Source organism: Aethalodelphis obliquidens, unplaced genomic scaffold (assembly GCF_003676395.1).
Source record: "Aethalodelphis obliquidens isolate GAN/ISIS:26980383/991018 unplaced genomic scaffold, ASM367639v1 scaffold129, whole genome shotgun sequence".
In the NCBI taxonomy this organism is placed as follows: Eukaryota; Metazoa; Chordata; class Mammalia; order Artiodactyla; family Delphinidae; genus Aethalodelphis; species Aethalodelphis obliquidens.
The window spans coordinates 1175793-1191628 of record NW_020838073.1 but is presented as its reverse complement, the minus strand read 5'-3'; the positions used below and the strand labels follow the sequence as shown (position 1 = coordinate 1191628).

Below are 15836 nucleotides of genomic sequence, written 5' to 3'. Positions count from 1 at the left end.
CAGTCCTCACCCTCTACCCAGGTCCCCCGACCCTCCAGGACGCCCCTGGCACCAGAGACCGTCCAGATCGTCATCAAGAGTCATTTCGAGGGAGGGGGAATAAGTTTGAAATTGGAGATTAACAGATACACACTACTGTATACAAAATAGATAAACAACAAAGCCCTACTGTGTAGCACAGGGAACTATATTCAGTATCTTGTAATAATCTAGAGTGGAAAAAAATCTGAGAAGAGTTATATATATGTACGTGTATAACTGAATCACTTTGCTGTACAGCTGAAACTAACACAGTATTGTAAGTCAACTACACTTCAATTTAAAACAAGAAGTCATTCAGAACCCACCCTGAAAATGCCCAGGCGACTGTGCTGTACCCTGCTTCCTGGCCGTGCAGAGCTGTCACAGATAACTGAGCTCTGCTTTCTGGAAAAGCCTTGTGGGAACCGGTTGTTCCGTGTGGCTGGGCCTTTAAAACAAGCTCAGAAGCGGCACCGACAGCCATCCTGAAAATCACTTAAATAAGAGTAATTGTCCACTTAGTCACACGTGGGTGCATCCTCGGGCCCAAAGCAAGTGTGTGGCCCAGCTGGGCAGCTCAGGTGGCCAAGGAGGCTTGGCCCACACAGCAAGCTCCCTGCCGTCCAGGGAGCCTCGGGAGGGGAGCCAGGGCCCAGGAGCAGGCCAGGCCCGAAGGACCCTCGTCCCAGGGGACCTCAGGGGCAGCAGAGGCAGCCGGCCACCCCAGCCCGCTGGGCACACAGCTGGCGTGACGGCACCAGCCTCACTCCCCTCACTCAGCAATCACTTACTACGTGTCTGCCTTGCTGGGGATGCAGTGGTGAGCAAACAGCACCCTGTCACCGTGGCATCGGGGCGGGGTGGGGGACGGGGGAGGCTCAGAAACAGACACACCAGGGACTGAGATACTGAAGGAGGACAGGGCAGGGTGGGGGCTTTGTGACTTGGGATTTCCTGGCCTGAGCATCACAGCGAGAACACCCACCACCTGATTTCCATGTTCTGGCATTTGCACAGCATTCTGAGACAGAGGTGGATGCCTCCCCTCTGAGCAAAAATGTACTTTGAAGAAACTTTCCAAGAAGCCAACAGCCAGGGAACAAGACGAAGGGGTGGCCAGGGGGAGCTTAGTGATACGGAGGCCTTAGGTAGCAAGGGAGTGCCGTGCTGACAGCCATGCAGGGCTCCACCCTGCCAGGACTACCAGCTGCAACTCCCACCAGTTCACCACCTCCAGGGGTCTTGTCCATGCCATGGCCAATGACCTGGGAAGCCTGTTAAACATACACATGCCCAGGCCCCGGCACGGGAGATTCTGTTTCAGCAGGTCTGGGCAGCCTGGGAGTCTGCATTTATTATAGTCTCCTCACAAGATTCTACGGTGAGGCCAAGCTTCAGCATCCTCTGATCCGGTCCTACCCTCCAGTGCACAAGGCTGAGTTAATGAGGCCGGGGACGCACTAAGGTCACCGATCCAGGACCCCCCACGGGAGCCAAGCAGGACAGGAACCACCCACATCTGATTTCCAGCCCAGCACTCCCTCCGCCTTCTCGAGCAGGAAGACACCAGAAATCTAGGCTTCCCGCCACCTGCCCGGCCTCAGGAGGTCCACTACTGAGGGTTACCAGAGAAGGAGAGGCTTTCTAAGTCAGGCAGAGCCTGCAGACCGAGGAAAGGGAAACTGGTGATAGCTAGTAAAGCAAACACTCAACTTGGAGCTCACTTTGTACCCGGCACCTTACATGTGCTAACTCAGGTAATTCCCACAATGCTATGGAGCAGGTAGCGCTATTGTGCCCATTTTACAGATGTGGAAACTGAGGCACAGACCTGCCTGAGGTCAGCAGAGCTGGGCCTTAAGCAGGTGGTCTGGATCCAGAGGCTGGGCTGCTTCCGACTACGACTCCACACTGTCTACAAGGAGAGAGGCAGCTCCTACCCCCCAGAGGCCCATGCCAAGCAGGTGTGAGCACGCTGTACGTCGCCTGTAATCTCTGCACAGCCGCTCTGCGTGTAAGTCCCACTTTTCATGTAGAAAGACTTGCCTCCCACTGCTAGGGCACAGAGGGCCCAACATTTAAGAGTGATCAGAATCACCCGGGCTCACCAGGCCCCACTCCCAGGCTCTGCTTCAGGAGGTCTGGGGTGGGGCCCAAGTCCTGAGGATGCTGATGGTGCTGATGAAGGGGCCACCCTGGGAGCACCCTGGCCAGGACGTGGTGGGCACTCACCACAGATGCGTCATAGGACTGCTAAAGCCCGTCTTGACTTCGGGGACAAGGAAAGCTCACTGGGGTGAGACACAGCTCTGAGCTTTATGGCTCCAGCCCCTCTGATGGTCCCACCCTGGAGGCGTGGGGTGGCTGGTCTCTGTGCTCAGCTGAAGCACACAGAGAGGTTCGGAAATATTTTTGGAAAGAAAATCCACTGTTGAAGAGGGAAATACAACAGCATTAGGGAAGTTTCAGTGTAAGAAAAATGAGAAACATCTGAATCAAATTACCTTTAAAATTACGCCATGTGAAAAATTAAAGGGAAAAATAGCTCTGGGTCAAAATGTGTTTTTAAAGTTTGCTTGATGGCCTCCCAAGTGTTAGCACAACAGCTCAAGAGGCTGGGAAAGCCCCCACCAGCCAAGGCTTCTGCCATCTGGTCTGGCCACAGGACCGTTTGTCCCTTGGGTACAGCCCTGCAATGCAAAGGTGTTTCTGATGCACATCATGGCCAGGTAGGTAGGGACTCTCGGTGGAAACACCCAGCCCCGACCACGTCTAGCCTCATGAGGCCGGGCGAGCCAGGAGACTTTTAAAAAGGTCCTCCTGCAAAGAAGTCACAGCCCCAGACCTCCAAGAGCTGGAGGGGAGCAGGCGCTCTTAGCCTGTCGGAATGACAAGGATGGTGACAGATGAGACCTGTCCAGGGCTGGTGCAGAGGCTGGACGCCCACACACGGTACCGGCAGGCTGGGCTTTAAGACCCAAATCACCCACGAACAATCTAAAATCATGATCTCAAAGCAGATTCAGGAAGGAGATGCTCAGCGTGGGAGAGGCAGGAGCCCTGAGCCCCAGACTCCGCTCTCCGTGGAAGCAGCAGGTGGCCTTGGGCAAGTCCCTGCCCCACCTCATCTCGGTCCCACCTACACACGGAGAGGCTCTGACCGCCCATGAATTAGACGTGCCGGCCACCCCCCGACCCCAGCCCGACACCCAGGACACCCTGCGTGTCCTTTCCAAGCTTTGCCACCAGGGACGCCCACCTCCTTCATCGCCCACCTCCTCGCTCTGGACCCTTACTCCCTTTCTCATTCCAAACAGGGCCAAGGAAGCTGAGTGAGTCTCCAGATATGATCAGTCATGTGCTGGGCGGAATTTAACAACAGGCTCTGGGAGAGGAGAGGGGGCTGAGGCAGCCCTGATGCGTAGGGTTTGCCAATTTTTTTTTTAACATCTTTATTGGAGTATAATTGCTTTACAATGGTGTGTTAGTTTCTGCTTTATAACAAAGTGAATCAGTTATACATATACACATGTTCTCATATCTCTTCCCTCCTGCGTATCCCTCCCTCCCACCCTCCCTATCCCCCCTCCAGGTGGTCACAAAGCACCAAGCTGATCTCCCTGTGCTACGCGGCTGCTTCCCACTAGCTATCCACTTTATGCTTGGTAGTGTATATATGTCCATGGGTTTGCCAGTTTTCATGGTGCAAATACTCCGACCACGGCAAGGTCAAGTGACCTACCTAAGGTCACAGATGGCAGAGACAGAAGGAGAGAGTGTACACTTGGCTCTCCCAAGTCAGCACAGTCTGGGTCCGGCGCACCTTACTTTTTTTTTGGCCACGCCACGCGGCTTGGGGGATCTTAGTTCCCTGACCAGGGATCGAAGCCAGGGCCCCAGCAGTGAAAGCGCTGAGCCCTCATCACCGGACCGCCAGGCAGTTCCCTTCACTGACATTCTAATAGTGGGTTCTAGAAGGCTGAAGGTCCTTAGGAACCAAAGGGATGCGTTTCCTATGTGCAATGTACACCACCCCGAGTCCCAACATCTGGACAACCACTGGTGAGGGCACCTCTATGAACTATAAAGTTGGGATGGACAGGCTGGGACCTGGGACCTGGGACCCTTTGCTGCGGTGCCTGCACCTGGACAGACGTCTCCTGGAGCAACAGATACAAAGAAACTATAAGGGACTAAAAATAACCCCGTGCATGCCCAGCTGGGGCAAATTATGGACAACAAGATACAAAAAGACCAAAGAAACCCAACTGCCCCTTCTGAAGAGCTGGGAGCAACAGGAGGGTCCTGCGCACGCCCCCTGCACGCAGCACCACCAAGGGGGTGGGCAGAGCGCCTAAGCCACCCCAGCCGGACCCCTGGAAGACCCCTACCCTCACTCCATATAAAGAACAAGCTCGCCCCCACAGCAAGCAAGGGAACCTGTTGCTTTTTCCCGCTCCCCCCTCCCTGCTACAGCAGGGCCCCGATAAAGCCTTGCCTGAATTTCCTGTCTGGCCTCTAGTCAATTTCAGTTGATTGGGGAAGGCCAAGAACCCTGGTTGGTAACAACAGAGGTGAGATATAATTTGCATCCTGCTTTTTCACACTTTAATATTAGAATACAGACACATCCCCCCCTTATGATAAAGTCTTGATTAACATTTTCAGGGTCTACATAATGTTCCATTCAACAGCCGTCCCACAGTTTGAGTAATCAATCCCCTATCACTGAACACTTCGGTTGTTTCCAAATGTTCACAGTTACAAATAACGTAGTAATGAAATCTTTCTGCCTAAAGGTATGCTCAGTCTTAGAACCAAAGTCCTACAATTCCAGGGATGGGATTGAAGCTCCCGGAACCAGTGGCACTTGGCAGGGGGCAGATGAGGGGTCAGAAGCTGGCCTGCAAGACAGGGTACCTCCCACCTCTGGGCACCTTGCAGAGGTGGGTGATCACTGCCTCACCAGTTCACAGGGTCTGGCCCTTTTGCATTCCTTACCGACATCCTCAGACAGGACTCCCCCTACTCTGGACAGATGTGTAACAGGCCCGGGAACACTGAGCTTGCGTAAGCCATCCTTTCTTTCCGGGAAAGCTGCAAACCACGGTGCAGAATCATGGGGACGATCTTGTGGACTCGGAAGGGATAAACTGGGTGTCAGGAGGGCCAGGTGTCCGAGTGAGTGGTCACCCGCTCAGCCACAGGGAATGAGCTCAGTCCTGCCCCTGCCTCAGCAAACAGGCCTCGCAGACCAGGACTGTTACCCCATCTCTTCCAGAAACAACTCAGGGACAGGGCCCTGGACAGGCAGCTCTCAGCTCCCCGCACCCCTGCCCCAGCCCAGCGTGCACCGGGCAGCACTGCCCCTCTCCCAGGCCTCTGTGCAGCCTCCCTGTCCTTCCCACCAGCCCCACGCCGGTGGGCTGAGCTCCCCACGCCGGCAGGCTGAGCTCCCCCCGCCTCCGGCCAGCGCCTCACCAAGGCCACCTTCCCCTGACGTCACTCAGGGCCACAGGGGACCCTCAGGCACTGCCTCCTGCCAGGCCTGGTGCCGAGTGCTGAGCTCCAGAGCAGAGTGCAAACATCCTGGCCCTGAGAGGACCTCCGTGTGGGGGACACGCACGAATCCCCTTGTGCTGCCGGGCACCACATCGCACCTGTCCACAGGCCTACGCCCCTGCGGGCAGAGGGGCCCACAGCGGAGGCTCCTTGGGGCTGTCTCCGGTTTGCTGCGTAAAAGAGGAGGCTTGCTCACAGCACCTCTGCCCGCAGGGGTAAGATCCGACGTCACGACATCACACAGACTTGGAATCACATCTGCCAAACGTCCCCACAACACAGATTAGGAACACGAGACCCAGAGGAGGGAATGGCCTGCCACACCGGGACCGGGCCTGGGCTGGAACGGGGACCCAGGCCAGCGACTCGGGGCTGCACCACCGGCCTACCTTGCCCCACCTGCAGAACGCGGACGTCACGGTCCCCCAGCCCCAGGGAACCCGCTCCAGATGCCACCTGCTCTGCCCTGACTGCAGGACAGCCCTTCCCAAATGAGCTGTCCAGAGAGTGCTACAGGGAGCAAGGGACGTACCTAACTCGCTCTGATGACAACGTGCCACCTGTCCTGGGCGACTGGGCTGAGGGCCACATCCACCCAGCGTAGGAACCTCACCAGTCAAGCGCTCCTCTGGGGTCGGGCAAGGAGGGGACGGGGCCTGCGGGGTGGGCAGGACCGCATCCTTAGGGGGCGAGTAGAGCGAGGTCGGGTACCTCCAGGGAGCGGCTGCACCCCAAGCTGTAGGCCCGTGGCCTGCCCCCCGAGACCAAGACCCCCTCAAGCATCTGAGATTACTGCCCCATTGCTGATAGCCAGGTCTGATGCTAGAGGACTTCCTTCCCAATCATGCCCTCATTTCTCTCTAATGACCACGAGTCTGCTCTCGGCTACAGGACGTGGCAGTGAATTGGGCTGCGTGGCAGCTCACGATGCACTGATGGCTCCAGAGAGGGTTAGGGTCCGGGCTAGGGAGAGGCCGAGGCGGGGACAGCTGAGGGCCCGGCGGCGGGTCAGAGAGGCACCGAGGCCACTCAGGCCTCAGAGGCCCAGGCGCCTCTGCATCAGGCAGAGGGACGGCTTGAGGTGTCGCCACAGGCCAGGGTGGGCCCTGACCCAGGAGAAGGAACAGACCACGTGCAGACCCAGCCAGGCCCGGGACAAGCCAGCCCTGGGACCACCGCCAGACCCCCACCCTGGGCCTTCCATCCCCTGACTCCCGACACCACCTGCACGTGGTCCACCCTGGGCTTTGGCTCCTTCCTCCACCCTCACAGAGGGAGGGCCTAGAGAGCCCGGCTCCTAGCAGGGACGGGGGTCAAGGGGGGTCACGCAGAGCAGGAGTCCTAACACCCGAAGGTTGGCCTGGGCTCGCCCCGTCCTGGCTTGGGCCCCACATCCTGATAATGACCTCCAACTGAGAATCACGGGTGGTGGGGGGGGGAATAGAAACAGTGTAGTAACAATGAACCAGAGGGCCTCCAGTTCGCTCTTGGAAACAATGACTCCTACCCTCTCTGAGTGTCCTTCCGAATCCCTGCACTCTGGCCCTAGGCCGCACCCAGCACGGCCTGTGGACTGGCTGTCCCAGCATCATCCGAGCGCTGGTTAGAATTTCAGAAACTCAGCCTCGCCCCGACTCACCGACTGGGGGTCTGCACTTGAACAAAGCCCCCCGCGACCTGCAGACATCAACATGTGAGTGGCGCGGCCGGCACTCACACCCCACCCCGGCGAAGGCGCATTTCCCCCGCTGCTCTGGGAGCTGTGCTTCAGCGGCGAGAGCAACAGGGCATGACTAAATGCACTTGAATAAAAAGGGGAAGAAAAGAAATCTAAGTCTCTCCATTCCTCGGAGACAGAAATAGTTTTGTGGCCTCCAGATGGACCGCGCAGACACAAGGGGAGGTCTCGTCTTCCCGCCAAGCTTTCCCAACGGGATGCTGGCACGGACCAGTGGAAACCAGAGACTATTTCTCTTCGGGGCAGTAAAATGAGAGGCTGTGGCTCGGGGGGTCCTTCTGTTATAATTAAGTTGGCCAGAAATTCACCTAAGGATGCTAAATTCTGTACCTGACCCTCTAATTACAGCCAGAAAGGATCAGGAGACAATTACTTTCCAAAATAGCCCTTGGCAGGCCGGAGGCAACCAGCAGCCTCTTTGGCACATCTGTGCCGACAGAATGCACCCCAGGGCTGCCCCACAGCCCCGAGCCTCCCTTGCCTCCCCTCCCCTTCTCCTGCTGGAGCCTGAGATGCCCAAACCCCCCGACTGGGAGTGGCTGGACCTTCGAGATCCACCCACAGGCATCCGTCCTGGTGCCTGGGGTCCCCAAAGCTGGGGCGCCCTCTTGCTCCCCCATAAACCCCGCATGGCTGCCCGATGACATCGGCCTCCCGTCTCATTCAGTCCGAACGGGCTCATGAAAAACACCCCCCGCCAACCATGCAGAACAGAAAGTACCTCCTTGGGTGGCTACCGCGGCCGCCGCAGTGGCCACCGCGAGGGCCGAGGCCTTCCTGCCGGGGTCGGGGAAAGCGACGCCCTCCAGGATCCCACTTTTGGCTTCTTTCTTGTCCGTGGCCGTGGCTGAGGCGGACGTCTCCATCCTAGCCACGCATAGTCCTGGGTGGCAGCCCTGGAGGAGGAGACAAAGACACTCACCAATGCGGCCCCCAGACCCAGCCGGGACGCGCCGACGCAGATTCCCACCCGCTGCCGCCACGCGCTCCTTCTCTGATCATTGCGAAGGAGGGTTTAATTAATTTTGAGAATTCTTCGTTCTGAGATTCATCTGGTCTTCTGAACGACCTCACGGACCACAGCCGAGCGTTTTTCACTGCCTGTTACCCCCGATTTTCCAAATCTATGCAACAAGTTCCTAGTACTGTGCGTGGCAACTAGCAAGAACCACCTTGAGAAATGAGGTCAGCAAGTGATGCCCCTCATCTCAGCCTCACAGGACGAGAAAAATCAATACAGAAACCGCGACTTGGCGGTCCTCAGAGGAAAGCCCCCATTCTCCCGTTTCTTTGCAGCTCACCGGCTCCACCTTTCACTCACTCACGTGTATGTTTGTTCATTCTTTCATTCATTCGTTCATTCCTGCATTCCACAGAGTTTTCACCATTTACGCACTCGCACAGGTTCAGTCAATAGCTCTTCAAGCCCCTGTTATGCATCAAGCATTGTGCCTGGTGCCGAAGATACAACCCACAGAGTTTACATCCTACTTGGGAGACATAATAAGTAAAGGGGAAGATAAATGTATATTTTGTCTCTCATTAGTGAGAGACAAGGAAAGAAAGCAGACGGGCAGGATAGAGCGGGGTGGGAAGGGCAGGGGGGCTGCTGGTCTGCTTCTCTGAGGAAGGGATGAGATGCCACATGAGGGTCTGAGGGAGCCCACGGCAGCCAGAGGGCAGGGGCGGGAGCCGCGGGCCTGGCAGGAAGGAGGCTGACTTGTTGAAGGAGCAGCAGGAAGGTGAGTGCCAGCCCTGGAGGGTTTTGAGCAGAAGGGGGGTACGACAGGACTCACAGTACAAAGGGGTCACTCTGCCAGTGTACGGAGGGCAGATTTGGGGGATGGCGCACGACTGCAGTGACCTGGGGAGATATTGGTTGTCTGAGTTAAAAGGACAGTGGCTCTGAAGGCAGAGTCCACAGGCCTTGCTCGGGCCTGGATGTGGGGTGTGCTAGAAAGCGGAGTCGTCGTGGGTTACGAGAGAGGAACCCGGGGGATGCGGGGCCCAGGTAACGCTCCATCTCCAGCTGGCTGGTGGGCCACAAGCAAGCGTTTTACTAACTGATGCTTCATCAAGTGCAGATGCTGCTAATTCAGTATTTGTATCAAATATTACGGAACAGACATGTGAAAGCCAATTTTCTTAAAAGAATGGGGGTAGTGTCAAAGATGGCTCCGATTTTCCACTGAGCACTTGGACGATTGCACGGTGGGGCTGTTTGCTGGGATGGAGCACAGTGGGTGAGAAGCAGGTTTGGGGGCAAAAACCAGGAGCTGGGTCTGGGCCGTGTTAAGTCTGAGACGCCTATTAAGACATGCAGAGACTGAAACAGGAAGGACCTACTGTAGAGCACAGGGAACTCTATTCAATAACCTGTGATAAACCATAATGGAAAAGAATGTGAAAAAGAAAATATATGTAAAACTGAATAACTTTGCTGTACAGCAGAAATTAACACAATGTTGTACATCAACTATACTTCAATAAAACTTTTTTGCAAATGGCATTATTTCATTCTTTTTAATGGCTGAGTAATATTCCTGGAGAATGTCATAGTGAGTGAAGTAAGTCAGACAGAGAAAGAAAAATATCATGTAAAGAGAAAGGTATAGCTTATATGTGGAATCTATAAAATGATACAAATGAACTTATTTACAAAACAGAAACAGACTCACAGACTTAGAGAACGAACCTATGGTTACCAGGGAGGAATGGTGGGGGGAAGGGGTACTTAGGGAGTTTGGGATTGACATGTACACACGGCTGTGTTTAAAATGGATCACCAACAAAGGCCTACTGTGTAGCACAGGGAACTCTGTTCAATACTATGTAACCACCCCAATAGGAAAAGAATTTGAAAAAGAATAGATACATGTATTATGTATAACTGAGTCACTTTAGTGTATCACAACATTGTTAATCAACTCTCCTCCAACAGAAAATAAAAAGGTTTAAAAAAAAATTTTTTTTAAAGATAAGCAAGACTGTTGGAAATGCAAGGCAGAGCTTGGGGAGAGGCAGAGGCTAGAGATGGGAATATGGCAGCCACAGGGCAAGATCTCCAAGGGAGAGGGCGGAGGGAAGAAGTAGAGAAAGTTCCAGAACGAGACACGGGGCGTTCCAACATTTCCAGGAGGGAGAAGAGAAACCAGCCAAGGAAGTGAGCAGGGATGAAGGAGCAGGAAGGAAGAGAAAGTAAAATCACCAGGAGAGTGTGGGGCCAGGAGTCCAACCCAAGCAAGAAATGCCAGGAAGGATTATCTCCATCACAGGCTCTAAGAGGCCCCGGCGCTGCACGGTGGTGACCAGGGCCCAGGTGGGCTCAGGGAGAGACAGAGGCACAGACATTTAGTCAGGAATCTTTGCCATGAAAAGAAGATCAGCTGCTGTTTCAGAAGGAAGGCAGGTGGGTCTGCACGCTGGTGGGAGGAGAGGGTTCTGGGCAGAGCCCGTGGATCGCGGGTGGCAGAAACCAAAGGCGATGGTCAGCTCCATCCCCGGCGGCTGCAAATCTTACATCTGCAGGCCCCAGAACCTCACCTTTTAAAAGTCTGCACGATACTCTCATGGTTTTCTAAGCAAAAAGCGGGAGTATACAAGAGTGATGGGTGTGAAGCCAGAGGTGGCTGCAGCCTGGCCAGCCTGCTAAGCGAACAGCCCAAGCTCTGGACCTCCCGGATTTACCTCACCCACCAGACTGTATGGTTTCCAGTCTTTCAAAACCCCTGTCCAGAAACCCCAAGATAGATGAAGGACAGGGAAATCTCCCTGAGGATTCTGGTGAGTTATAAGGTTTCCTCTGGCTTGGAGATTTCGGGATCGCCAGCTGATCCTTTAAGCCTATTTGTATAATCTGTGCTGTAAGAGGCTGGCTGGCTGAGCGGCCACCAGCAACAGCCCCTGGGCCACGCCTGCTCCACCTTCTCTGCCCCCTTAGCCTGGCCGCAGGGGCCACCCTCCCATCCACCTGGCCGGCACTTTGGGCCACCGTCCCACCCCATCCTCACCCCCCCATCTGATCAGCTGCGATTCCCATCAGTTCACCCGCAAAGCACCTGGCCTGCGGGGCCTCTCCCAGCTGGCTGCTCTGCCAGGCATCCTTCCCTTCTGGGTCCTGGTCCCCCTCCAGGTCCCCCTCTACCCTACAGCCAGGCACCTTCCCCGAACCAAGTCTGGCCAAGGCCTCGCTGAGCCCCTGGGGCCTTCAGGCAAAGCCTTCCTGGGTCTACCTGCAGCCTCATCTCCCCCCACACCCCCGCACCCTTCACAAGCAGCCAGCCCTGACCCTGGAACACCCACCAGAAACCCTTCACCCTTTTCTGTGTGATGGACTCCTACTCTTCCTTCAAGATGCCACTCAGACGTCACTTCCTCTGGGAAGGCCCCCAGCTCCTCCCCAATCAAGGTCACTTCTGCTTCCAGATCCCTACAGCATCCCATCACCCCCATCTGTATTCATCATCACCACCAGGTCCGGAGCTGCTCCCCACTCAGGCTGGCATGGAGCAACAGCTCAGGAATGCCGGGCAAGGACTGTGCACCTCTGAGGCAGAAAATCACAGCTCTTGGAAATACGAGTGATTTTGTGAACAATCTGGGTTTTCTTCCCAAGAAGCTCAGGTGAAGGAATTTAGGCTCAACTTTGAAACACACCTTGAATTTGGAAGTAAGGACAAAAATCAAAATGATAGCTGGAACGACAAACCTTGAACAAGCATTTACCAGGTGCCAAGCTCTTTGCAAGAGTGAGTTCATTTAATCCTCACGACACTTTACATAGGAAGAAACCAATGCTCAGAGAGGTTGATAACTTGTCCAAAGACACACAGCTTAAAAGTGGCTGTGCCAGACCTTGAACCCAGGCTGTCTGGCCCCAAAGCTGTACACTGGAGCATCACAGAGAGCTGTCCTTCGAGTGAGGACCCTGCAGTGCAAAGGGATTTGCCCCAGAATTCCCTGGCATCATTGAGGTGCCTGTTGAGTGTGAGGAACCCTATGCCAGAAGCCCAGGAGGATTCGACACAGGCCCTGTCCTAGTGCTGCACCCAAGGAAGCGAGACTGGTGGACGGGGACCACCAGCCGATGGATAGGCAAAAGCTGAGGCTCTGTCCAGGACCGCCTGCCAACACCATGCCCCTGCGGGTGGCACCGTCCACTGAGGCTGACCAGGACGCAGGGGGAGGAGTTGGCAATTGTACATTCTTCCCCTAACTCCTCATTGCAGAATTCTTTACGGACAATCAGCTTCGTGCCTCACACTGCAGAAGGCCGGGAGCTGGCTTCCACCCCAAACAAACTGGGTGTCCTTCCCCCGGGTCTGGCCCCTCTCACATAGCCTGGCCAAAACCTGCTATGTACCCACCTGGCTCCCCGCTCAACCATGACCTCCTCCAGGCCAGGGCCAGGCCTCGCGCCCCTGGGTCCCCAAGTCCAGCTGAGCATGTGCTCAGACCCCTTGCTGATGGGACAGGATGGGTCCAGGGAACCAGGCCAGCATCCGGAGGGCAGCAGGCTTGAAGGACCAGAAACCAGGACAGGACTCAAGGCACCCACAGGGTCGGCCCAAGTGACCAAACCCAGGCTGCTGGGAAGCATCCCCGAAGGCAGATGGGAAATTGAGGCCGGCAACTCAGAATCCTTGAACTTTAGCATCAGGGATGCCAGGGCCAAAAAGAGGTTCAGCTGCCTCACGCCAGCATCCCCCCCGCCCCGCCACGTTGTCAGAGGGAACGGCATCCTCCCGATTCTTGCAGAGGAAGAGGTGAGCTGCCCAAAGCCACTCTCCACGGAGGGAGAGGGCCCAGGTCTAGAGCCAGGTCCTCTGGCTGGAATGCTGCCCGAAGCCTCAGAGCGAGGCCACCCCAGGACCAGCTGGACAGAGTAGCAGGGAGGGGATGTATTCAGACAGCAGTGGGCCCGGGAGTGCCTGGGCTTCCACGAGCGCCCATGGGGAGCTGACCCAGTCGGGGTGCGGGGTGTCCCCTGCAGGGACCACTGCGTCACAGGCCTCGTTTTCCACACATCAGCCACGGCCCTCCCCCTCCCCCTCCCTTCCAGGAGAGGAAAGCAGCAGACAGAGCCGAGAGGCTGCGTAAGTCACAGGAATTACCGGAATTAGCACAATTTCTGGGTAAACACCAGGCGCCCAGGGTCCCAGGAAGCCCAGCTGGGGACAGCAGAGCGGGGCCTCGGGTCCCCAGACCTCAGCTGGCGGCCTGTGGGATATGCTGGCGGACTGCCCATGGGCTCCACAAAAGGTTCCAGAACAAGAGGGGCTGAGAGCACAGCGCCCACAGGGCAAGGAGAGAGTCAACACCTCCACGTTACCCGGGAGGCCACGCTCCTGGGCTTCTGCCCGGGAAAGGGGGGACACCGGACCTGCAGCCAGGAGAAGCTCCCTTCCATTTGGAGCTGCACACAGCACCCCTGCCCCCCAGGGTCTCGGTACCCCTGGGGGTGCTGGCAGCATCCCGAGCCTCTGCAAACACTCCTGGTCCTTCCCCTGCCAATTCTGACGCCACAGGTTCAGGCACAGGGCGGGGGGCAAAATATCCAAACTTTAAAAAAAAGCTCCACGGCTGTTTCTGATGCACAGGCAGGTTCAGCAGAAACTACATGGGGTGCTTCTAAGATTGCTTCCAGCTTCCAAATAATCGGTAAGTTCCAATTAAAGCAAATGAATGGAAATAAATGTATTTTTATCTCTGTTAATTTGGAACCGGAAGTTGGTGTTTCCCTCCGACATGAAGGTGGGTAAAAGGCATAGTGCCTGTGAGCCTGCCACCAGCACAAGCCACGGGTGTGCTCACATCCCGTCATGGGGCATCACCTGTGCTCACCATGGTGCTGCGCTCAAGGTCAAGGTCGGCATTAGACACCACCCCCGACCTTGCCAGTTGTGCCAGCAAAGCACATCTATTAACCTATGATCGCTGCAGTCAGGACAATTGGCCTCCTTCGTAATCCTATGCATTTTATTTTTTTACTGAAGTATAGTTGATTTACAATGTTGTGCTGGTTTCAGGTTTTTAGCACAGAGATTCTTTTCCCTTAAAGGTTATTACAAGACATTGAGTAGAGTTCCCCGTGTTATACAGTAGATCCTTGTTGGTTATTGTAAATATAGTAGTGTGTATATGTTAATCCCAAACTCCTAATTTATCCATCCCAATCCTATGCATTTTATCCTATGCATTTACAGCATTATTCTGAGGAGGGGGCCACAGCACAGCAAAGATGAAGAACTTGGAGAGAAAGGACGGGCTTGAAGAATAAATTAATAATCAGAGGTCTTCCCTGATGGCTCAGTGGTTAAGAATCCGCCTGCCAATGCAGGGGACACGGGTTCGAGCCCTGGTCTGGGAAGATCCCATATGCCGCGGAGCAGCTAAGCCTGTGCGCCACGACTACTGAGCCTGCGCTCTAGAGCCTGCAAGCCACAACTACTGAACCACACACCACAACTACTGAAGCCTGCGCGCCTAGAGCCCGTGCTCTGGAACGAAGAGTAGCCCCCACTCGCCACAACTATAGAAAGCCCACGTGCGGCAACAAAGACCCAACGCAGCCAAAAATAAATAAATTAAATAAATTAATTAATTAAAAAAAATAATCAGAGGAGAATGACCAAATCGCTCTGAACCCTGCAATCCCACCAGCTGGCTGCTTTGAGCTCTCCTGATGAGTGAGTCACAGGAATGAGAGCAGCTTCCCCAGGCGAAATCAGCCTCTGGGAGAGAGGTGAAACCTCGCTTCCCAGCGATCCTGGCCACCTCGGGGCCCTGGTGTTCTCACCTCCTGTCTGATCTCACCCGTGCGGCGCACTGCCTGGGCCCCACACGCGTGGGCACACACGAAGAGCACACACAACCTACAGCAACAACCATGACCATGTACACAGTCACCTGTGTGAGCGTGGGCACACATATACACCCTGTCACACGTTCATACAGGGCCACCCACAAGTGCACACAAAGTCACATACAGATGCACACACCACATGCACGCACACACACATACACGTATGTGTAGAGAGATACAGACACACACACACACATACCCTGGATACACATACACATAATAAACACCCGGCCAGCCTTGATCATAGACTTATTTTTGTGATCAAATGAGATAAAACACGTGAAAGTTCCTGGAGTGAAAAATGCGTCGCCAATGCAACACTGATGAAAGGTAATAATTAAAAATTGGGGTTTTTAAAATTAATTATTTTTTGGGGGGCTGCGTTGGGTCTTCATTGCTGCATGCGGGCTTTCTCTAGTTGCGGCGAGCAGGGGTTTTCTCTTGTTGCGGAGCACAGGCTCTAGGTGCACGGGCTTTAGTAGTTGTGGCACGCAGGCTCAGTAGTTGTGGCTTGCGGGCTCTAGAGCGCAGGCTCAGTAGTTGTGGCACATGGGCTTAGTTACTCCACGGCATGTGGGATCTCCCCGGACCAGGGCTTGAACCCGTATTCCCTGCATTGGCAGGCGGATTCTTAATCACTGCACCACCAGG

General features: G+C 55.1%; 1 protein-coding gene across 1 annotated transcript in view; it reads right to left on the bottom strand.

Annotated features, from left to right (window-relative positions):
* Positions 1-8221, bottom strand: part of GLI2 (GLI family zinc finger 2) — a 183071-nt gene extending 174850 nt beyond the window's left edge. The window contains exon 1 of the mRNA XM_027099177.1: positions 8043-8221. Coding sequence (XP_026954978.1) covers positions 8043-8187 — 145 coding nt within the window. The 5' untranslated portion in view covers positions 8188-8221. The remainder of the gene's footprint in view (positions 1-8042) is intronic.
* Positions 8222-15836: the final 7615 nt, after the last annotated feature.